Here is a 23,370-nt window from a genome sequence, read left to right as displayed (position 1 = left end):
TTCGGGATTGGATACCAGCCAACGACATCGAAAAACATTGAATGATTCGTTAGGCAAACTTGGACCGCAAGCAGAGTGTTACATTCGGGACATTGGCCAATTGATTGGCAGGTCCAGCTGCAAATGATGTCCATTGTGATGTCCAGAGAAGCCACAAAGTTTCTGGGACCAACTTTTTGAAGAGTGCTTGCTTGCTCATCCTAGTCCGAAAGCTCGAGGAACTTGGCCAGCACAAAACTACTCTTTAGCAACAGGATCAATTTCCCAACCTGCCGAGAAACCCGAGCCACCTTGCAAATATTCATTAGGCTCTGGAAATTATGAGAAAAGCAACATAAAGTTTCGGAAACTTTACTCTGCAAATGCAAACGAAGAATTCAGTTACTACCAACACATCTGCCGGAGACATCAACAATAACCTGGTGCTGCACTTGGCAAAACGGTTGCTTTGCAATGTCCATTAAAATGGGATAATTATTTCCGAAGTACGCTTTTGATTTATGAAATCGGCTGCATCGAAATCAAAGTGGCTGTGAAACACTAAATGCTGCCTCTGTATTCAAGAACTATCAATAATATAATAATAATAAATTTAATTACTTGCATTCCCCTTTCGTTTCTGAGCTTTAATCATAGCTACTACGTTTGAGTGTTTGCTTACACACGATAAATGAAGCTTTGCATTTTCAGTGTGCCCTACTGAGATTACAAACTCCAGCTCCAGCTCCTGGGGCGAATTCTCAACCTCGGTTAAATATTCATACCCCAATATGGCTTCGGGGCCGAAGCAAAGTTTCATCAATGAAAAAATGCAATTTATGGCTTGTGAAATGCACTTATCCATCACAGAAATCTGAAATGTGAAATGGGAGGCTAGTTTTTAAAATTTTGCCATCTGCAATCATAGCTTCGACCCGAGGCGGTTGAACTTTGCAAATTCGGGTTCGAATTTCGAGGCGAAAGTCGATGCTGGCTGGGGCTCGTGTCAATTTTGGTCAACGCTTTCGCAGTCTGCAGTCCAAATGAAGAGTTTACAATGTAAAAGTCTGTGAAAAACCCGTTGGCGGGACAAAAGACCGCGCTGATCGATGTCGGAGAAGGCGAATGACTTTCTCAGTCCGATGACCGGAGCCCCACGATCGATCCATTGATTAATTGACGGCGGAAGGCAAACGCAGCCCAAAGTGACAGGTTATGGGACCAACGCGGAACAGCACAACCCACGCACCGTATCAACGTAGATATTTTTCCACTCCCGCCAGCTTACGGAACCTGGTGCTTATGAGGCATCTATTCGACTGTGGTTAACTCGAAAGTTCTCTAAATTCGACCGTTTTTGCTACACCCACCTTGCCACCACCACTGGTTTAGTTTCACCGCTCGGCCTAAAATGAAAATGTATCCAATTTTTTTATGTGCTACGCCATATATTGGCCATTTCCACACATTTGGCTGCACTGCAATGGCATTTCGAGTGTGACCAGGCAGGCAGGCAGGCCTGCAAACTTATCATCATCATTGTCAGTCTGCCCCAAAAGAAGCAGAAGAAGAAGAGGCGGCGGCGACGGCGGAAGAGGCAGGGAAGAAGAATCAGTAGAAGAAGCACCCTTGACTGTGCACTCAGGCATAAGACTTTGTTTTCTAATTTGGCTTTAACCTTTTTGACCAGCGCAGACAGTAAAAACAGACCGAAAAGAGACGATGAGAGGAGCGATAAAAAGAGGGGTAAGTGAACCTAGACGTAACCTTGACTGCGCTGCTGTTTCAGGCCATCGTGCCCACTCAACGGCCACGCCCCTTTTCGGCTTTGTACAGCATTTTATAATTTGTATTTCTTTTGCAGTTGCTCAAAGGCAAGTGAAAAATTCGCGCATCATTTGTCATGAATTTGATTTAAGTTTGTTTGCAACTGCAGCTGAGCAATTTCCCTTCGCCTGTAGCGAAAACTTTTCGCCGCTTTGTGTGTTGCAAGTTTTCATCGCGTTTGATTGCGTTTCGGGAGATGTGGCTGCCCCCAAATGGGCGTCCGCCATTCAATTGCAATTTTACGATTAACTGTGAATATTTTCCAATGGGCAACGAGTAGTGAATGAATGTTGAATAGTGCTTAAGTTCATTTTGCAGACTTTTGCCTAGAGAAATGGGATTTATTGCTTTAATCATCATTTTAAATTGCCGCTTAGGTGAAATAATACATGTATGTAATCATATGTATGTTATTGGGAATAACAGAGAGTTAACCCTTTTGAGTCTGATGGATTCATTTTGTTGTTGTTTACTTTGTTGCTGCTGCTGCTGAACAAATGCCAAATGTCTTACTAATCAAGTAACAAATTTCACTGTCAATTAATTTGAATTAATCACGAAGAGAACTTCTTGCCTCGCAATTGCAACTTTTGTTTAACCAGCAAATACCGTGAGCACTTTGCGTTTAATTAATAGCTGAATCAAATGAAGTAAACAGTTAAGCGCGCCTTAGACGCAGAGACGCTGAGTTTCTTGGGCCAACTTTTGTGTCTTCCCGGGACGGCTAATGAAGCTGCAGCTCCCTCCGTCTGTTCCTCTGCCCTGGTCACTCGTTTTTGGCCATCTTGCAATTGACCGCATAATAAATTTAAAGAAGCCACTGCCGTTCCAGTTTCTGCCTTTCCCTTTCTGGTCCTTGTCGTCAAGTTTTAATTTGTTTTAAAAACTTTTTGATTGTTTCTGCTGCTGCTTCTGCTGCTGCGTCTCCTGTTGCTGCTGCTGCTGCTGCTTCTGCTGCGGTTGCTGTTGTGTTGGCATGCAAATGCCGCTGGTCTGTGCATTCATTTGCAGTTGGCTTGATTAAATTGCATTCGCCTCGCCATTTAAAGTTCTAAGTTTCATTCATTTTATTGACACTGGCCAAGAGGAATAACAGTTTAATGCTTAGCCCAGTCATTTGCCGACGGGTGGATGTGGAAGGCGGATGCGGAATGCGATGCTTTTGACTGGTGTTGTTCGAGGAGCAGCCAAGTCACAGGTCCCAGCTGTCATTACAATTTCCGCCCGCAAACCAAACCATGAGATGAGGGAGCCGAGCTCACAATCAATGCGTTTGATGGTTACTCAAATGAAATGTGAGCTTAAACCCTTTTCTTATTTGGGCTATTTAGTTTGGATGATATAACCAGTACTTTTTCCTTTGCCCTCAGGAGTTTGCTGATCCAAACGCGCTGAGTTTAGTCGCATATATTACACCCTAAAAAGAATTGGCAACGAGCCGATGTCCCCGGCATGTGTATACCCTTTCGGACCACACACTTGCACATAGATATGTGCATACATATACGAATGTATCTGGCTGGGAACACGCGCCGTGAGTCAACAGCAAGCCACCAAAGTCCATTCCCCGGCGTTCTAATGTATTTATGTTAATGCAATAAAAAACACTCCATTTGCAGCACACTCGAAATGTTTTCCATGTTGCCCGGCTGCACTTAGTTGGCAAAGGCAAAAGCAATAACAAAAAGCAAAAGCAAAAGCGTAAGCGTTATCGCAGCAGCGCCAGCAACACTCGCCGAATAACCTTGTTATTGTTATTTAATTTCCCTTTTTTATGTTTATACTTTTTGTTACATTTCTGCTGCTGGTCGCTTTTGTTGCTTTTGCTGCTGGCCGCATGATTTATAGCGTTGGCGGCAGTTTTTCTGGTTGCCAACTGCCCGTGCCCCGCCATTTTTTTGTGCAACTGCCGCACCGTGGAGAGCATGCCGAGAATTGTGGGAGGAAACTACACCAAGGAGCCGCCGAGCCGCCAAGCCGCCTGCGGAAATCCCTCGAGTTGGTTTCCTAAGGCACTCATATTCCCGAATCCCGAAGGAAGACCGAGTTTGGTTTGTCCTCGACTCCTTTTTCTATTTCCATTTCTAATTCCATTCTTTTATTTTCGTTTCTTTTTTGGTTTGTTTGTTTCGCTTCGTCCCACTGTGCGGCTTTTGACTGGTTCTTGTGGCTGTCGTTGTATTATTGCTGTTGCTGTTGCCGTTGTAATGTCTTGTTCATAGACTGCGCCCACTTTCTACAGTTCATATTTCCCGCTCTGCAAGCCTCTTCTCGAGTGTGTCATTTGCATTTGTCATAATGGGAGAAGCAAGCAGAAAAATCAGGGAGAAAAGGTCGCGTGGCTTGTTAGACACGGCTTCACTTGTTTCGATCCCCTTTTCAAGAGTCAAGTCCCAGTACGTTTGCCAACCCTCGTGCCTTTATCATTTACCAACTGCGAACTTGCTCAGCGATTCTGAGCCGTTCTATCCTCCGCAGCGAAACCAACCCGCCCGCCCATTTAATAAAGTCATTCTATTTGCATTTGAGCCTTTGTCTTGCTATTTATTTGCATTTCCAGGACTTGGTAGGTGCAGATTGCTGATGCCAAAGCAAGATGGTGGAAAATGTGCGACTCAAAGGGAACAGAATGGCGAGCAAATGCCATTTTAATTACATTTGGCTGTGCTCTGCTGTTTTGGCATTCGGGGTTTTCGGTTGTTTGTCGTCATGTCGCTCTTCGTGTGCAAGTTTTTCAATTAAAATTAAATAAAACGACATAAATCATGATGCTGCCTCGCTCGGCTTCGCTTCGCTGTCAACTGTTCCAAACTAGCAGCGCCAGCACCGCAAGCAACTTCATTTTGGCTCAAGGGGACCACGCTGCGTATGAGCAATCTGCAGCCCAGCTAAGCTCCGTCTCCCTTCTGGCCCAATAGTCCAATGGCCCAATCTGCCCTTCTTCCTGCCACCCTGACATCCTGACGCCAGCTGACGGACGTTTTGTTTTGGCTCCTCCTCTCCTCTGGGCGGTAGACAGCGGCCAAAGCAGGGGGCGTGGCCGTTGTTGTACTTGTCGACAATCATTAATCAAAGCGGACAGCCAACTGAGCCAACTGAGAACTAAAAAGTGAGTACCGGGAACTATGAACTGTTGCCCGAAACCGGCGATCCGGCAGGAATCTTTCAATTAAGTTCCGTTGGGACAAGTATATCAGTGATGGCCAAAGCCATATGTTGATGGTCAGCTAATTATAGGAAATCCAAGTCAATACTGTGCACAAAGACAGATAGATAGCAGATGATGTTATGCAAGTGTGCATGTAAGTCGGAAATGAATAGTTCCACTGGAAGAAGAGATGGTTGAAGTTAAAATGTCGTCCTGGTGGGGGCTTACCTGCACCCACCCAACACAATGTGTTGTGGTATCTGCTGGTGAGCCAACTCTCCAGCTTTAGACCTTCGGGCGTGGTGGCAGCCACTTTGCCGGCGGCAGAAACACAAAAACTTATGGGCTACAGCAAAACTGCAGCCGTATGTGCACTTGCTATCAGCGCTAATAGCAATTGTGTTAATAATTCACTTTCACTTTTGCCCACACCCTTTGAAAGTGGGCCAACGAACATGGCAGTGGAAACCTTGAACCGCTGCTTCCCGCATGCTCGCAAATACACACACATGCACATACATATGCACATATCTGGGCCATTTTCACACCTAAGCCTGCCCGTTCGGGCCCTGATCCCATATGCAATACGCGATTGTTTCCAAAGCATTTCAAGACCTTTTACATACCCCTCTTTGTTCTCGCCACTTCAGACAGAAAGCCAAATAGAATTAAAATGCTTAGAGGTTAGACCAAAGGACAATGCCCTGCCTTTGGCTTCAATTTATTTTGGTTTTTTTTTTTTAATCAACTCTACCCTGGATTTCATTGCAGCACCACAGCAGCAACATCGAGGTCCTCAGCAGCAGCATCAGACGGCCAGTTTTGCCCCAAAGTTCCTCAGCCTGCGTGGCACGTGGCATCTATCAGGTGAGCTTTTGCAGACCAGTATTAAGTTGGCTGTCGGAGACACAAAAAGTACATTTCTTAGTTGTAGTTAATTTGCGATGTACAATTATTTAAGAAACAGAATGAAATTAGATCGATGGCATTTGTCCAGAAGCGGCAAGCCCCGTTTTCAACTCGGTCATTTCCTCGCCGAATAACATTTCGCATCCATTTTCCAGACCTGAATGTGTTTCGGCTCTGTTTGTTGGATTGTTTGCCATAAAAAGAAAAGCATACGCAGGCATATGCCTTTCTATGTTTGTGTGTTTTTAAGCCTGTTTATTATATTTTAACTTGCTCAATGTTTCGTTCACCGTGCTCTCCTACCTCCCCTCCCCCCGCGCAGAATCATACGAACTCCTGCCATCCCGTTCTCCACTCTTCTCTTGTTGTGTCAAGTGGCTGGCTCCGTAAAATGGCCAACGGGCATGCCAACAACAAATATAACAACAAACAAACCAACCAGCCAAACAACAAGCTCGCATTAAACGCTTCGCTTTATCCTGCTGACTGAGCTTTTGCCTCTTGGATCTGGATGCCAGGGAGATACAGGTTGACTTCCCGATTTTGGGTCAGTCAGTCAGGCGAGCAGGCGGGCAGGCGGGGGCAGTTCGCTTTGATTTCGATTCGCTACGGCCGGACCGTACCTTTCATTCAAAATGTATTTTCGCCCAGAAGCTATTCGCATTATCGGCTGCACATTATCTCCTTCCTGAAATTGTTAACCAGATTCAGCTGACTTGGCTCCTCCTCTCCTGCATCGTCTAATTTATGGCACAGAAAGATGACAAAGGGGCAGAAAGGGGCGCTGAGCTGCTTTCATTTCATTAATTATGCAGCGAAGAATCAAAATAAGCAGGTGCCACAGCTAACAAAATGGGGATGGGCACGTGGCACAAGCTGTGGCTCGAAGCAACATTTGAATTACCTTTGCAACTTGGGATTGGAATGCGTTTCCTATGTCTGGATTGGTATGGGGATGGCCATTTAACTCGTCACTGCCGGAATATCCAGGAGCTCCCTTCGGCCGCCTTCTCTGCTCTTTTGATTGCACTCGGTGTGGGTTGTTGTACGGTTTTGTCGCATTTTTTCTCGGTGTGTGCCACGACCACAAAATCTGTTTATGTGCCTGCAGCCAGCCAACTCCAGCCGACTCCCGTTGTTTCGCCCGCCCCCGTTTTTCCGGGCCCGTTTTCCAACTCCGGTGCTGCATTTGACTTTTATATGTGAACTAATTCATGAAAAATGCATGTTGCCTGCCTGCCTGCTGCCTTGTTGCTCGTTTGCTCGCTTGCTTGGCTGCTTGGCAGCTCGTGCTCTTGCTATTTGATTTCTGTGCTTTTTGCCTTTTGCTTTTGGTCTTGCCTTGGCTTCTTGCTTTTTGCCATTGCTCGGAGTTTGGAGCTCGGTGCTTGGTGCTCGGTGCTCGGAGCAGGGCCCAAATGAAGAAAAACCGGCCACCATAAATCGTTGTCGTCATCTCGCGCTGCACTCGTTCACCAAACTGAAAATGCGAATGGGGATGTGAATGGCAAATGCTCTGGCTCTGGCTCTGGCTTTGGCTCCTTCTCGACCACCACCAGTGCCATATATATTCCGTCTTCTGAAAGCCAACTTCAACTGCATCGCCTCGCCATCGCCACCGCCACCGCCAACGTCATCTCCATCTGCAAACTCTAACTCTAACTCCAACTCGAATCTCCATCATCCGGCGCTCGTTCGTTCTGCGGCTTTGTTCGTGTGGCAAATAATTAAATTAAGATTTTTATAGCTTAATTGGATGTTTGTCGTGCAGCGAGCCGAACGCCAAGTGACGAATGCCTTCCCCACCACAGTCCGTTACATTTCAAAGTTGACACTGGGAAATAAGAGACAAACATAAAGCAATTTTACTTTACCATCGGCGCAGTTGCCAGTTGCGAGTTGCAAGTGAAAGGCAACGCATTGGGGGAGCTCTTTGGTCTCTGGTATCTGGTCTCCCTTCCAGTCCAGTCCTCTAAGTCTCGGCGTTTGACTTAGAAGAGATCTTGCAACTTAGCCAGACAGCAAATCTAATCTGCAGAATTGCTAGCGTGGTTCTACATCTTGAATCTTGGTTCTACATTAGAATCGATCGATGGGTTCAACTTTGACATTTCCTGCGGACTAACAGTGACAGTATCTTGGCATTTATTTAACTATGCCCTCAGCCAACTCCAAAAACGGAGTTACACTAAACGGATTGTTTAAAATCGGTTATTGCATTATGGATCGTTGGGATAGATACATAGGTGAGACCAAAGACACTAGAATAACAAGATGCGTAACGGCCATACAAATTTTTGGCACGCGATTTTTAGGCCGTGGCTCTAGAGGTGGCTCCAGGCTCTCTTGAGTTTTTGTTCGAGAGAGAAAGAGCGGAGAGCGCTACAGCAAACAGCTCTTTTCTACGCATACAGTGATAGCATACAACTGTATGTGTGCATACGTGTGCTCATGCATTGTAAATTTGACAAAATATGCCCTTCACCTTAGAAGTTCGTTGACTTTAAATCTATATTATTTTTGATTAATTGGCTCTATGCGAAAAATTCTTGTTTTGTCTTGCCTTAACGTTATTATTATTTAAATAAAGCTTAGAAATAGTAATAGCCGAATCTATGTACGTCACAAAATATATTTCGAAAATGACTTTATATTAGAATACTTGTCATTAGGGTATTCAGCTTGCGGCGTGAGAAAAATTAATAAGGCAATGATTGTTGAGTGCTTGTGTCCGCACTTCGTGCCTGACGATATGACTTTTGCAACGAACTGTTTTCATATTTTTATTTATTTTATTAATTTTTATTTTCTACTACGTATTATTATTTTTTATGAATTATTATAATGAAATATTATTTATGAATAAAATTATTATTTTTTTATGAAATTAAAAAATAATTATTATTTTATGAAAAATTTATTTCATATTTATTTATTTATAATATAAATAAAATAAAAATAAAATATAAATATGTAAACGGTAGCTAATTTGAGCGGCGATTTTAACAAACGAATTTAAAAAATTTTAAAATTATAATAGTCAGGAAATTTTTATTTTATTTCATCATATTGCTACGAAATTGGCCACAACTCCAAATATGTAAATTCGTTTCTTCGATCAGAATTGATTTCGGCCCGAAAATCGTCTTCTAGCACAACACGCAACATATACGCGTTCTCGTCTTTTGTTTTTACTCACACAAGCAAGCAAATTCTATTATTAGATTTCTTACGCTCTCAGCGTGAGCGAGCGGAAAGAGAGCAAATTTGGCCTTCACCAAAAAAGTGGCTGCATAGTGCCAAACGAATGTATGGCCGTTACGCATCTTGTTATTCTAGTGTCTTTGGTGAGACTTTGAGCCGTACTTAGGTTGTGGATAACATTTTCCTTGCAACCCAAGGCTGTCGAGGTATGTGCTGGTTAGGCAATCTACTTACTAGACTATTCCATTTTCCATGGCATTTGATTCTAAAGCAATTCTTCCTGATGACTGCCTAGTGCTCCCAAAAAGCCCAATGCCCCACCTCGTTGCATGTTTTCGATGTCCGTGGTTCGACTTTCGGCTTTGGCTTTTGGCTTTAGGCTTTAGGCTGCCGTTGCTGCTGTTGTGATTGTTGCTTTTTGGGGTTACCTGGCCACTGTGGGGCACCCAAATCTGCACAGAATCTAAGCGCACGACGTCTCTGCAGCAATCCTTGAACTTTTCGCTTTTCAAAAATGCACGGCGGCATGAAAAAAGTCGTGATAAAAGAGGGGCCGGTGGGGCAGATGTTTGCGCGGGATTTTCTTTCAATGCTGCACAGAGCAAAAAAAGGCCAAACTGCTCAACAATAGCAAGTTTTCCTGGTCCATCAAGTCAATAGAAAAGAATCTGTCTTTCTTTCTGCTATAAGCTTATTTTTATACAAAGCGATGTTCGAGAATCGAACGGATTGGTTCTCAATTTCTCGCTGTGTCGCTGGAAAATGGAAAATGAAGAGAGGAAAGGAAAGGGGGCTTACTTATGCATTCGGGTTTCATTAACATGCAGTTGACTTTGGCCGGCGTCGCCCGCGTCATCAAAAGCATAAATTCCATATGCAAATTGAGGCAGTTGGCTCGGTCACAAGGTGGTTCTGCCAGGCGGTGGTTACTGGCACTGGTTCCTAGTGGTTCGCTCGCCTTTGTGCCTTTCAAAGCTACAAAAGGGCGAAAAAACATCGTATGGCCAGAACGAGAACAAGAAGGCGAAAGCAGAAAACAGAAAAAGGAAAACTGAAAACCAAACCAAAGAGTCGCCATCAAATGGAGACCAAAACCGAGCGAACCACACCGTGCGGATCTGAGAGTCTGGCCTACAGAATGGCCAACACTTTGCAAAAGCCATATTCCTACTCTGAATTATTGAAATTGAATTCAAAGCAATCTCAAGTCTATCGAATAGCTAAGCATATTACATCAACAGGTAGCCTAAATGTTACCCATTATAATGGGAAACGTATCACTAGAGTGCAGGTGAGGACCAGGAATGGGTCTTTCTTTCAAACTCGACCAATTAAGTGCATGACTTTATTTCCACTGTGTATTTTTGACCCACCAAGTTTGTTACGCTTATTCATCCACCCAACATCACCGTCCCACCACCCCCCAGCCCCCCTATGCCACGCCCCTGGCCGCCGTCCCACCTTTTTGGCGACTTTGCTGTTGCCTTTGTTTGTCGCCGGCCCTTGTTGCCGTTTCCAGTGCTATTGCTATTGCCATTGCCATTGCTATTGCTTTGCTTGTGGTGCTATTGCAACTGCGAGTGGCAGCCATTTGCTGCCGTTTTTGTGGCACTTCTCACTTTCCGTTGTTTGCTTTTTGCCGGCACTGTTTGCTTACGTTGCCGCCCATGCCGTTATTCCGCCATTCCGTTATCCCGTCATCCCGTCATCCCGTTATCCCGCCATCCCTGCGTCCTGGGTTCCGTAAAAAGGTACATACGTATAGCTGTCCGGCCGTAGATAGCAGGACGGTACGGCCATTGTAATGCCTTCCGGGAAAGCTGCCTGCTCTCTGTTCTCCGTTCTCCGTTCTCCGTTCTCCATTCGCCATTCTCAACTGGGATGGAATGAATTCCGGCTACGTCGCGTAACCTACTCACGTAAATGTGTCACGTCGCCGTATTATATTGAAACGAGGAGTAATTGCGTTCAGTTCCTAGGTTCTTTACGTAGTTAACGTAATTTCTGGATATTTTATGGCTTATTAGCCTCGCTGTTCTCGCCGAGATTAGGCGATGGGGATGGCGGGCATTGGGGCTGAGCTGTTGGCGTGATGTCCTAGATCACTTGAATTTTCCTGCAAATTGAGTTTTCATAATTTCCATATAATTGATTTAATCTCCTTACGTCGCTCGCCCAAGTCACTTATCTGTGCAGCATGCGCCCATCGATCGAATGTCTCACATGTCGCATTCACCCAGGCAAATATTTTGCAATTTGCTCACGTAATTGTCTCACGTCAGTAGGCAACGTTATACATACTTGCAGCGGTACCTGGCTTCTGCTTCTTCTCCTCACACCCCTTTCCCATTGCCCTTTCCCCACCACCCATCCATCTATCGGCTTAGCACCTTTCAACGGAATCTATTGACTTGTTGCCGCCACATTAAGCGGGCTGCAGCAGCTGGGGCAGGAGCTGAGAATTCGACTGCGACTGCGACCCACCTTCCATCCAGTTGACAGTTTCAGCAATGTTAGTTCAAGCGACAACGACCGGATTGAGGATGCATCAGCATCAGCAGCAGTGAATCGCATTCGTAGTCGGATTCTGAATCTGATTTGGAGGCATCCTTGGCGCATTGCAATCAAAGTCAGCGGCCTGAGTGACAGCGAGACGAACTTCTAGATACGCCGTCCCATGTCGCATCTATCCTTCCTTGAATCTCTCTCCCCCTTTCCCTTTCACTCACATCCCACGTGCCATTCAAATTGCCGCTGACAACTTACGGAGTTGGCACGGCGGCGGCGGCGGCGGCGGCTTGGTTATGGTGCCCCGACTTGTCTCCAGTCTAAGGTCTGAATCCAGATCCGAATTCGACTCCGAGTCGACTGACTGACTGTCGCGCAGGGAACTGCCGCAGACACAAACCGAGGAAGCGGGGAGCCAAGGGAGGGATGGGCACAAAGACTGCCTAGCATTCGGCTGCTTCCTTATGTTGTTAGCTGGAACGTGACAGGAAAATCAAACACGCAAAAATCCACATTGGCCGACATGCACTTCAAGAAAAGGGCTGGGCATTGTGATTTCAACATTACTTATGATAAGAATCATTTTAAACTCAATCGATATTCCACTGCCGTTTACAATTACTAAATTGTTTTTACGTTTCCCATCGTCTCGCTTTCTCGCAGTGCACTGTGGTGGCTGGCTTCAGATAAACGGAGTGCACACGCCAACACAAACTGAGACTTTAATTTAAACACCGAGCAGACTCTTGGAACGATGCTCGGACACGGTTGGCAGTGGGTTTCTTGAGCGTTCAGCATGCAGCATGCAGCAAGCACCATGCAGCACTGATTTCGGTGGCATGCTGCAGCAACTGCGACTGCAACAATGATGGCAGCCACGGCAGCGACATCAGTCGAAGCTAAACAGTTCGTGTCGCATTTATATAGACAACGTGCAGTCAAAGTTTTGGGTCTCCGTCTCTTTCTGTGTGTGTGTGTCGTTCGCATCTGGTTAAACGTTGATTTGCTCCTCTGCGAAATTGTTTCTCAATTGCGTTGGCCCTGTCACACATGGCCATGTTTGCGGGTTGTGCTGTGACCCCTCGATTCTCCCGATACCGCCCGATTCCCCCCGAGACCCCGACCACTACCACTGCCATAATAGGTACCCCTGCGAAAAAAAGAAGATACAGATTCAACCGATTGGAGTTAGGGTGCGAGATGCAGATAGCACGCGGTGGCGGCATGGCTGTCGGTCAAGGCATTGTCGTGCACTCCACGCCGACATAAACTCCGTCTTTATCTCGGGATGACGCAAGCGGATTGCGCAACTTATCAGCCAGCCAGTCGCGTAAGTCGCCAACCATTGTATGTTGCATCTGTAGAATACAATTGCTGGTCGCTCGTTCGTTCGGCTCGTGACAGGTATTGCTTAGACTGGCGGCTTAGAAATAGAGAGTCAGCGCTGAGAATGATGGGTCTCCTGCAATTAAACACGGCAAAAAGGCAAAAAATATATATATATCCAGAAAGATAACGCCAACAACGTCATCAAATCACGATGCTTAAGTGGATAATGTATTTGCAAATGACTGCCATTTCGAGGCGTTAGTTAGTAGTGAGGAGTGAGGAGTAGTCACAGACATCAATCTAAGCTGAAGAGCCTTTTAAATTTGCAGAATGTTTAAATGATTTCAAATTTAACACCACTTAATAGGCGTTTTAACTTTTATGATGCAGGGATTGAGTCAAGCCTCACATCCGTACATTTATGTTGATTAGTCTAGTCGGGCCAACAATAAAGAAGCTGTAAAGAAGGGGCCACAATGCTATTTAAAATTAAATACTTTACTTAGTCAAATCAATAATTCACTGTATTCCAATGATCGCCTCTTTTGGCCCACGGAGGTGCAAAAGTATCGAGCGAAAATGTCGCAAATTCTTGTTGCTCGTTATTCAAGTTGCTGTGGAGGATGGGTGTGGACGGTGGGGGCGTGGCTGCCGCCCCTTTCGGATTGCGCCATGTTGCGGCACTCTTGGCCATTTCCATTTCCCATTTTCCGTTTCCCGTTCGGGCCATTTTCCATTTGCATATTGGTCATCACCCGTTTCATGTCTTTTGACAATTTGCCGCATTGTTTTCTGTTAATTGTTATAAATTTTAAATCACTGACAACAATTGCGTGCATTTGTTGCTGTTGACGATGATTGTTATCATCGAGGTTGCTTTTATTTGTTTTGCGGTTGTTGCTGTTGAATTACGAGATACATTTGCAGCGCTGCGGAGCACTTATGGCCATAAATAGTCCGGCACAAAAATAATAATCAGGCAGGCTTAGCATGGGTTAATAAAAGCCAAACCCCTCATCCTGGGTATTTTGTGCTGCTGTTAATTGAAATTAAATGTTCATTTACTGAACTTCTAATGGCAATTGAAGCTGAAGCACGTGGATGCGAGGGGGCACCTGGTGGGAGGGGGCGGTTGAGGAGGAGGGGCGGGTGAAACGATAATTGCCAAAAAGAATGGCTGGCAAATCTAAAACACTTTTACCGACTGACCCGAAATGGTATGGTTCCTCTGTGCGACACAATATTTGTAATTCAATTTGAGCTGAATTTTGTTTGCCAAGAGCGAAATGTATCCGCCAGATACGCCACGCCGCGCCACATGCCATGGGATGGTGCTAAAACAAATTTCATTTGGCATCAAAAAACGGAAAATCAACTTAGGCGACATATTGAGAAATCATTTTGCTATCAATCGTGGTGGGAAAAGCAAGGAAGCGCAACGAAATCCGAGGAAATCGAGGAGGCAGCGCCACCAGAAGTTGCGGCGCACGTACGCAAATAAAAGGATGTGAGGCGAATTAAAATTGCAGACGCTACGCCACAGGTACGCAGTGAAAAAAATTGATAGGATTCTTAAAATCATTAACATAGCATTTCAGTGAGCAGCAGTGTATGTAGATTAGATACTTTTATAGGTATAAACGATTTTTATACCTATATCAACTCCATATAATGGACTTTAATCAGTTGCTTAGCTGCTTATTTTTCGAAGTGTACAATGTGCGTATGGAGCTGAAGCTACAGATGCGGATACGAGATACTCACGCCCATGCGAAGATACATATGCTGCGGCGTATCTGCGAGATGCGCGATGCTCAGTGCTCAACACTTCTCGCGATATACTTAAGTTCATTTGCGCCACTTTGCGTCTGCCTTCTGCATTTTAAATGCGTTCGTGTTTCGACTTTTGGTTTTCATTTTTCGGCTCTCGGCGCGCGGCTTCATTTCCGTAACAACCATGCAGAGATACAAATGTGGCCCCATCGAACGGAGCTTTGCCACCGTGCCACCGTGCCACTTGACCCGACCTTTCATTTAGATTCTTTCTCGTCTACTCAACTTCACTCTTTTGCCTACCCCAAACCACTTCATTTCGCTTAATTTTCCTGGTTTTCTTTCTGCTTCCCCGACCAACTCTGGCCATTAGCGGGGATACATAAATAGTTTAGTGCTCGGGGGTTCATTGAATCACCTTATTTGCATTAATGCCAATGAAGCCGGTGCTGATAATGATTCATTCATCTGGGGACCTGACTGTGCACCTGGCATCCTACCTATAAATAGCATGCTAATGAGCAACTTTAAAGTTTGTCTTCATCGCTCGCATACATAAATCAATCAGCCGGCTGGAAAAATCCAAACGAGCTATGATCGATCGTACCTGGAATGTGACAGCATTTATAGGTATTACGTGTGCCTGCCAAGGTTTCAACAACTTCAGGAGTACTCTGTTCAGTTATTTTCCCCAATATGACCTCACTCACCACCGCGTCTATCGACGTTTGTCATGTTTATAGAGTCGCGAGCTATTCCAATAAGTCGCTTGATCCAAATGTCTCTTCTACATGTATGCGTGTATCTCGGCTCCAAGGATCTGTAGCCAATTTGATTTCCCTTGAAAAATAGCCAGATTAATTGGCGCTTTGCCAGAAACTAACGTTGTCTTCGGCACATTTCCGTTCGTTCGCCTCTGGATCACCAGCGGATCAATGAACCGCAGATCAGTGCTCGCCGTTTAGGGGCAATCTATCGAGGTACCACGGACTCAAATTCTGTGCTGGGGCTCTGGCTCTGACTCTGGGTCTCGTTCTGGACAGGCGATCGCAAGAGTCATCGAGGCTCATTGACCCATTTTGGTAGCCGAATACCTACCTGAAGCCATCATTACCATTTCTATTGCTTCCAGCGGGTTTTCAGTTGAATTCTATTCCCGCTCTGGGTGCGACACACATTCCGGCCGGAGATCGATCGAACCTGTTTTGCCTAGCAAATTACTTACCAGCTGCGAGAAGAACTTGTCGGGTTCTATTTTGTACTTGTAGCCGTGTTTTGTGCTTGGCCTTTGAATAATCGTATAAGCATGACGCGTATTTAATGGCAAATTGACCCAAATCGTTTCAAAGACCTCGCAGATTTATGGGTACGCGAAAGCCCGGGGCGAGCGTCTTTGCTAAGTGATAAATGATAGATCCCCGGGCCACACTTCACACTCCAAACTCCACACTCCACACTCCATGCTCCACACAAACCAAAGCATATGTATCCCCCAAAATGAAGGGCCTTGAACTCGGCCAGGAGAGAGAACGAACGATCTGATTGGTAGCATAAACAACTGTTCGGGCTAGTTGAAAATGCCATACGGAATATCCAATCTTTCGGGATTAAAGCGCCGAAAAGGGAAGGGGGAGCACAGGTGATTTTGCATTTTTCACGAGCCCTGCAGCAGCCCGCTTCCCCTTTCCCCACCCCTGCCTTTGGGCTTGTTCAGCTCGTTGAAAGCTGGTTGCAACATATTCGGTTTCGCTGCATCTTTGTATACGAGTATCTCTGTATCTCGGCCTGGTGTTTGCAAAAAGTTTGCGGCGCATGCAAATGAAATGGAAAACATTTGAGTAAAAACTTGCTGCTCCCCTCCGGCGGCTGCCCACCCCACCTCTTTTTTGAAACATCCCTGCAGCTGATTTTGAATGCGGCAAAAATGTTGCACAAAGTTTTCGGGACTCAACTTAAACAAATACCGAAAATGATGTGAATGTGCAGGCGAACTGCAGTTCCTGAAGTAAGTGAACTGCATTTGCAATCTACTAAAGGTGGAAAGCAGTTTAGAACTTTGTACGTTCCTGTGCCACTTTTGATTGCCTCTTAATCGTAGGTTATTCCAGTAATATAGGTTTCCAGTTTGCACGAGAGTGAACAAATGTACTAAAAATAAAAGGAGCTGTAAGCAATTTGTCAGCTACAGTGGACACTCGCCTTCAATTGAAAGCGACAGAGACAAAGAGCAACGGAGCTGAGCTGCGATGCAAAGCGGGATGGGAATCAGAACGGGCTATCCCCACAGCTCCTGAGGCCAACGCACACAGAGTTATGGATGTGTGTGGTCCTGACCCAAAGGGATTCCGAGTGGCAAGAAGCTGGATGCAATGTCATAAATATTAGAAGGCCTTGCCGCCAGACACAGTGTTCAAATGCTGGACGCTGGATGCTGAATGGTCAATGGCGAATGGTGAATGGCAAAGCTATGTCCGATGTCCAATGTCCAACGTCCAATGTCCATGTCCGTCGTTTGTCTTTTCTCGTTTGTCGCACGCACAGCCCGCAATTGCAAAGATACAAAGCGCAGATAGGCAAACAGATTGTCGCCTGCAGCGTCGCCTTTTGGAGGAGGCGACTGTACCAGGGGCGGCACGTACGTATGTACACATGTGTGTGTGCCTACTTCACCACCGAATGCAAGTGAATTGGGTGTTTTCCAATGTGAACAGTGGTTGTGGCAGAAAAGGAGATGCATAAACAATTTAAAACAGGTTAATTAGTGGGGCAAAACTAGACAAAATTCTTTCAGTTTTCCAGTATTTGATGCAATACTGTTTTGTTATGCTCCCATGTCCAACGAACATATAAGGGCTGACATTGCAGCCGCATTTCGCCATTTCAAGACCACTGTAGCTGCTGCTGTATTGTGGCGCTTTTAGATTGTTTTCCATTAGGCTAAGGACCTTCACCCACTGCAGCTCCCTCGTCCCTTGTCGTCCTGGTGGGTATTTCTCGCCCCGGGCTAGAAAATATTACACGCAGTTTTCAACTTGACATTTTGCGCCTGACCAAAGTGGAAAACGAGGATTTGGTGTGGGGGAGGGGGGTGTTTGAGGTTGGGCAACGGAAATAGACCGACCGGCTGGTCGCCAGTTTAAAAATGAATGATTAGGGGGTGGAGAGAAGTACAGGAGGAAATGACAAAAGCAACGCCTTCTAACGACCCACCATTTTTCATTGCAGCGCCTCTGGCTGAATAAAAAGAAATCCCAGCCATAAAAAGTAAATCACTTCGGCGCCAACCAGTACCAGTCATCATGGCTCACTCTAAGGTGATCCTAAAGATCCTGTTTTCGCTGTGCGTCTGGTCCTTCGTCATCATAGGACTGTTCAAGATGCACGGTACGAATCTGGTGCCGCAGGAGTACCAGCAGGTGCCACTCAACGGACGCATCCTGCTGCAGAAAGACATTCGCTATGCGGAGACCACCTCCACGACCACGGATCACTTCGATCCCAGCGAGATACTGGTGGACAATCGAACAGGTGAGCAAGAATGCTACGGGCAAATATTTTAAATACTTGAACTGACGAAACGAATATAATGGGGTGCACCAATAAGAACAATTTTACTAAATCTACTTGCCTCAATCATTCCTTTCTCTGGCAGCCATGGACGACGACCAGTTGGTCAGAGACGTGGAGTCCCGCATCCCCTCTCTGCCGATCGCCTATTGGAGCAAGAATAAGAACTTCCTGCAGCAGAAGTCGTCGACCTGCGCGAAGTACCCCTCCATTTTCGAGCTGGAGTTCAACAACATCTACTGGCAGACGCTGCGCACGTCGAATGGAACGTTCCAGCTTTTTGGGGCTTATTACGACATCCGCCGCACCTCGTTGCTGGGGCCCACTGTGCGGATCCTTGGAATGATCGATAGGATTGAGCCCAAGGTGAAGACCTACTGCCAGTTCTGGTTTGACGGCCAAAAGGAGCCGTTCATCGTAAAAACGTTTGAGTACAAGTACATCTGGTACAACAAGTGGGGCAACTACAAGCAGGGCATCTACCAGCCCTATCTGATCGCCTGCCAGATTCCCAAGCCCTTCCACGGCGTGGTGCCCAGCTCCGTGTCGATGGTGGAGAAAGAGTGCGATACGGCCACAAACAATCTGCGGGTCATCTACAACCGACCGCCGGATGACCAGAAGAAGGGATTTGCTGTGTGCGTCAAGGGATTGGACTTCCTCTACGACGACCTGAGTGTACGGCTGATCGAGTGGATCGAAATGCTCAATATCCTTGGGGCTGACAAAATCTACTTCTACAATCTTCAGGTAATATTGTAATGCACATGTTCCCACTAAAAATTACTTCCAAATGGCTCAAGAATATCCATTGAAACAGTTGCTCAGCAAACTGATAATTAATAGTCAATCCACACTCATCATACCCCTATCCCTCGACAGGTCCATCCCAACATCACCAAAGTGCTCAATCACTACGAACAGGAGGGCAAGGTCCAAGTGATCCCGCTGACACTGCCCGGTGGCCAGCCAAATGTGCCCGGATTCCAGCACCTTTACCTAACCAAAAAGACGAACCACAAGCGCCAAAACGAGGTTATTCCGTACAACGACTGCCTGTACAAAAATCTCTATCTGTACGACTACATCGCACTGCTGGACATTGACGAGGTGATCATGCCCAAGGGCGGAGCGGTTTTATGGTCCGAGTTGATGGACAAAGTGCGTCCAGAGTCGCGCAAAATCAAGCCGGACGGATTCCACAGCTACAACTTCCGCAACGTGTACTTCTTGGACGACCAGCAGCACGAACACGGCTGGCACAAGGACATACCCAAGTACATGCACATGCTGCAGCACGTCCATCGTGCTAAGAACTACACCAAGCCGAATCAGTATGTGAAATGCTTCCACGATCCGGAGCGCGTGCTCACCCTCCACAATCACTTTCCACTGAGCTGCCTGGGCGGCGTCTGCAAGTCGTATCCTGTGGACACCAAGGACGCCCAGCTGCAGCACTATCGGGCGGACTGCGTAAAGACGCTGAAGAAGAGCTGTGAGGAGTACCGGGAGCACTCAGTCGAGGACAAAACCATTTGGAAATACAAGGACGAGCTAATCCGACGCACTATTAAGGCGCTGGACACCCTTGGCTTCTTCCGCCGCCAGGGTTTGAATTCCGCTTCCGGTTCGGGGAGCAGCAGCAGCGGATTGGGCGGTGGGACCACCACCCACTCCACGGAGCGGTGATTTACACTTCTCGGGGGCGGAGGAGGCGGATGGTCCTGGCCCTGGCAACTGGTTGAAGCATCGGGCAGCAACATTGGCAACGAGGAGTTCTTCGTGTGAGGAGGTCAGCGAATGCCGTGCGTTTCACAATCCGAATCCGTACCGGACTCCGATCCCGAAACGGAGAACCCAGAACCCGTCCTCTAATCCCTGAGTCTCTGTTGCGCAGAGGATCACTCGTCTCTGAGTTTAGTTACTATATATGTCCAGAGTTCCCATCCAAACCCCATACGTAGCGAGGCACTGTTTTTGATTGCAATTCGATGGCATTTGTAGTTTGATTTTAGAGCGTTGTTAAATACTACTCATCTGAGTAATACATGTAAAGTTAATAATGCTTTTATAATGTTTGTAATATCCCATTGAGTTTTGTCCCTTGTAAAGATCTTTCGTCAGACAGAATGCATCGAAATCTAAGACAGAAGCAGAGCTTACTAGTGTATGGCTAGTGTATAGAAGAGGCGTTAGTTAGTCGCGGAGTGGGAGAGAAATCTTTTGAAATTGTGCCTTCGAACCTGGATTGTAGTCAGTCCCGTCCCGACCCGACCCGAATGACCCGTCCCGTCCTTCCCTACAATCCCTTCCATATATCCCAATTTAACACTTCCATTCGCAAAAAAAAGACACAAGGTCACAACTTTTCAAAAAATGAGACCCATCATAACATTTGCTTGAGTTAACAACAGAAAGAGAGTCGAGGATGAGGGGCAAAAGTGAAGGAAACCTAAACTAAGTTCAAGACTGATGATGTTTATTAAGAATTATAAAAACGAAAGAGAGGAAATTTCAAGCGAATTTTTGTTTTCACATTTGGATAGAATCGATATTATTGTTGTTGTATAGGCAAGTAAATGCCCCCCTAAAAATCGCAAGCGAAATATATCACTAATGCTAAGCAAAAGACAAAGCAAATTGATCAAGTTTGAGTTGTAAACTGTAAATAGGAAAATTGTTAACGAAGAGGACAAGGACCTAAGGATAAAACGAACTATATGCGGATTAGACCGATGTAAATCGGACAAACTAGCAGGATATTGAAGAAGAGAGGACGAGGATTAGAGAAGCTGCTCAACCCAATCCTTAAATGGTGTTTATTACCGATCGACCATCATACCCAATATTCATATGTTTTTTAACTTGTACATACACATACACATACACTCGCACACACACACACACACACACACACAAATGTCAAATAAACGAATTAAAAAACACACACACTCACTTACATAACACAGCACAGCACACAAATACACCACGCACTTTTCCTTATGTAGTCTATTTTAATTTTTTATAGCAGCTTAGTCAAATTGTTGTTGGAGCTAGAAAGAGTCGTGTACAGTTGGGGCAATTCGGTTTGCCTGCCAAAACTATTCGATAGTTTTACGACTACACATAAACGAACACAAATACATATACATATACAGATACAGATTTACAGATATAGACATACTTCAGTGTATTAATGTTAGTTGCTAGCTGATAAGGACAACCCGTGTGAAGGAAACCCAATTTTCTTTCCTCATTTTTTTTTTGAGTAGCTAATAAACTACAACTGATATGAGAACAAAGTGATTGAAGAATAAATTAAAAAAAAAAAACATGTCGCCTAATTGTCAGTTCTATTTAAAGCAAATGATACGTTTAGATATTAACTTAAATTCCCTATTCTGTATCTAACCTTAAATCATAATCTCTATCGGCAGCCTTTTTGGGGATAAGCCAAAGCCCTTTTCAGCACTCTTCCAGCTGAATGGCTCGGTAAGGATACTGTGATACTGCGAGCGTGCCAACGACGTGAGACACCAAACTTCCAGGAATGTAAACAACAAAGCATTTGGAAGGCACAAATGAATCTACTTTACGCAGGAGCAGCAGCAAAGGGGAAAGTCCTCCAGGATACCTAAAGCCACTCCACACAAAACTTTCTGCCCAAAGAGCCGAGGGATATCCAAGGAAGTTCGCAGGCACCGGACAGGACCAAGAACAAAAGGATATGGCTGGAGGTTGGGGGCGAAGAAATTTGTATAAACGCAACTTAAGTGAGCATTAAACACGCTCCACTGGAGGACCAGAAACGGAGACGGGTGCCGGGAGCCGAGAACAGGGAGTTGCGGAACGTAACTCGGAAGCTGCTGCCAAGTTCCCGGCCGTCTAAGTTGGTTAATAAACATTACCAACGCCACAAAAACCATTTACGTGAACTATTAAAATTCCGCAGCATTTAAGTTGCCTACCAGCGCCCTTTCTTGGCCTTGTTTCACGATTATATTTATTTATATGGCACACACGAGGCGGAAAGTGGGCTGGAAAATGGTGGAAATGGTGGAAACGGCGGAAACGACGGCAACAGTTTATGGACTTCAGGATAATGATTATGTTGATGGCGACGATGGTTATGAGGCGGTTTTCAACACTTTCCAGCAGCCAGCAGCAGAATTCTGATTGAACATTTTCAGCTCCTAGCTTCCAGCTAACCGGAGCTTCCCAAAAAAAAATGAGAATTCGAAATGCGGCGAACTAATTAAAATTCCTATTCCCAGAGCTATTCCGTGGCATATGCGTTCCATTCATAATGCAAGCGCATAAATCCAGGAATAAAGAGCGCTGCTTAAAAATTAAAATCCGCAATTACACGACAGCCCCAGGTGATGATGATGTTGCAACTCCAAAACCGCATAAAATTCATACCCTGCGGTCAGTCCGTCGTCTGGTTGATTTTTCGGATGGCCCACTCTCTGCCCGAAAGTCTGTTTTCTATTCCGTTATTTCGGTGTATTTCTTGTTCCAACTGTATCCATTCGGATTCGGGCATCGAGTTACATTTGTCCGCGGAACCTGGACGAAACATCCCGCACCTGACTGGCCACTCGAAGCCATTGTGGAGTGATGGTACTGCACTGGAAAACGCATTCCTGTGACTTCCTATCTAGGATCTTTTGAAAATTATGGTATTTCGCCCTCAATAATATATTGTAAAATAATGAATAAATAAATAAACAAAAATCGGCGGCAGAAGCTATTAAAGTGTAACATTTTGTGTTTGGGACAACGGGCGTACTTTTTTTGCACCGCATGCAAAACAATCAGCTGATCAGTCTAATAAGCGCTTCACAGTGATGCCGGCGTGCCTCTTAGTTTCGGCACCCACCCATGTAATACAAGGGACTTTCGTGCCTATCGATGCTAAAATCGTGACACGAACATCAAGAACAAGTAGGTCGCTCATCACTAATGTGCGCTCAGTTCCGAAGTAACGGTTATGAGGCTCTCCTATTGCTAGAATGGTAGCTGGAGGGATTGAGAGAGCAACCATCTTAGAGGACGATCAGCATTATTTCGATCTACCAGCTGGAGCTTGCTACAGATTCTGTTCGCCTGGTGTCCGAGATCCG

The 23,370-nt window shown here is 45.6% G+C and overlaps 2 protein-coding genes across 3 annotated transcripts in view; one reads left to right on the top strand and one right to left on the bottom strand.

Annotated features, from left to right (window-relative positions):
* Nucleotides 1–5,622: 5,622 nt before the first annotated feature.
* The window catches only part of LOC6740296 (venom serine protease inhibitor), a 34,726-nt gene continuing 16,978 nt past the window's right edge, over nt 5,623–23,370 (bottom strand). The window contains exons 3-4 of one of the 2 annotated variants that reach the window (XM_044923635.1): nt 14,114–14,238; nt 5,623–5,851 (exon numbers count right to left, since the gene is read on the bottom strand). The gene's annotated coding sequence lies outside the window, so the exon portion shown is untranslated. The remainder of the gene's footprint in view (nt 5,852–14,113; nt 14,239–23,370) is intronic. The other variant, XM_002077136.4, reaches the window with a different exon arrangement.
* Nucleotides 5,726–21,580, top strand: LOC6724841. The gene is made up of 4 exons (XM_039297112.2): nt 5,726–5,821; nt 17,903–18,205; nt 18,330–18,994; nt 19,127–21,580. The coding sequence occupies exons 2-4, from the start codon at nt 17,977–17,979 to the stop codon at nt 19,931–19,933; spliced, it is 1,701 nt and encodes a 566-aa protein (XP_039153046.1). The 5' UTR covers nt 5,726–5,821; nt 17,903–17,976; the 3' UTR covers nt 19,934–21,580.

The sequence above is a fragment of the Drosophila simulans genome, chromosome X (assembly GCF_016746395.2).
Source record: "Drosophila simulans strain w501 chromosome X, Prin_Dsim_3.1, whole genome shotgun sequence".
NCBI classification, from domain to species: Eukaryota; Metazoa; Arthropoda; class Insecta; order Diptera; family Drosophilidae; genus Drosophila; species Drosophila simulans.
The sequence above is the reverse complement of the archived record's forward strand: the minus strand, read 5'-3'. Positions and strand labels throughout refer to the sequence as shown.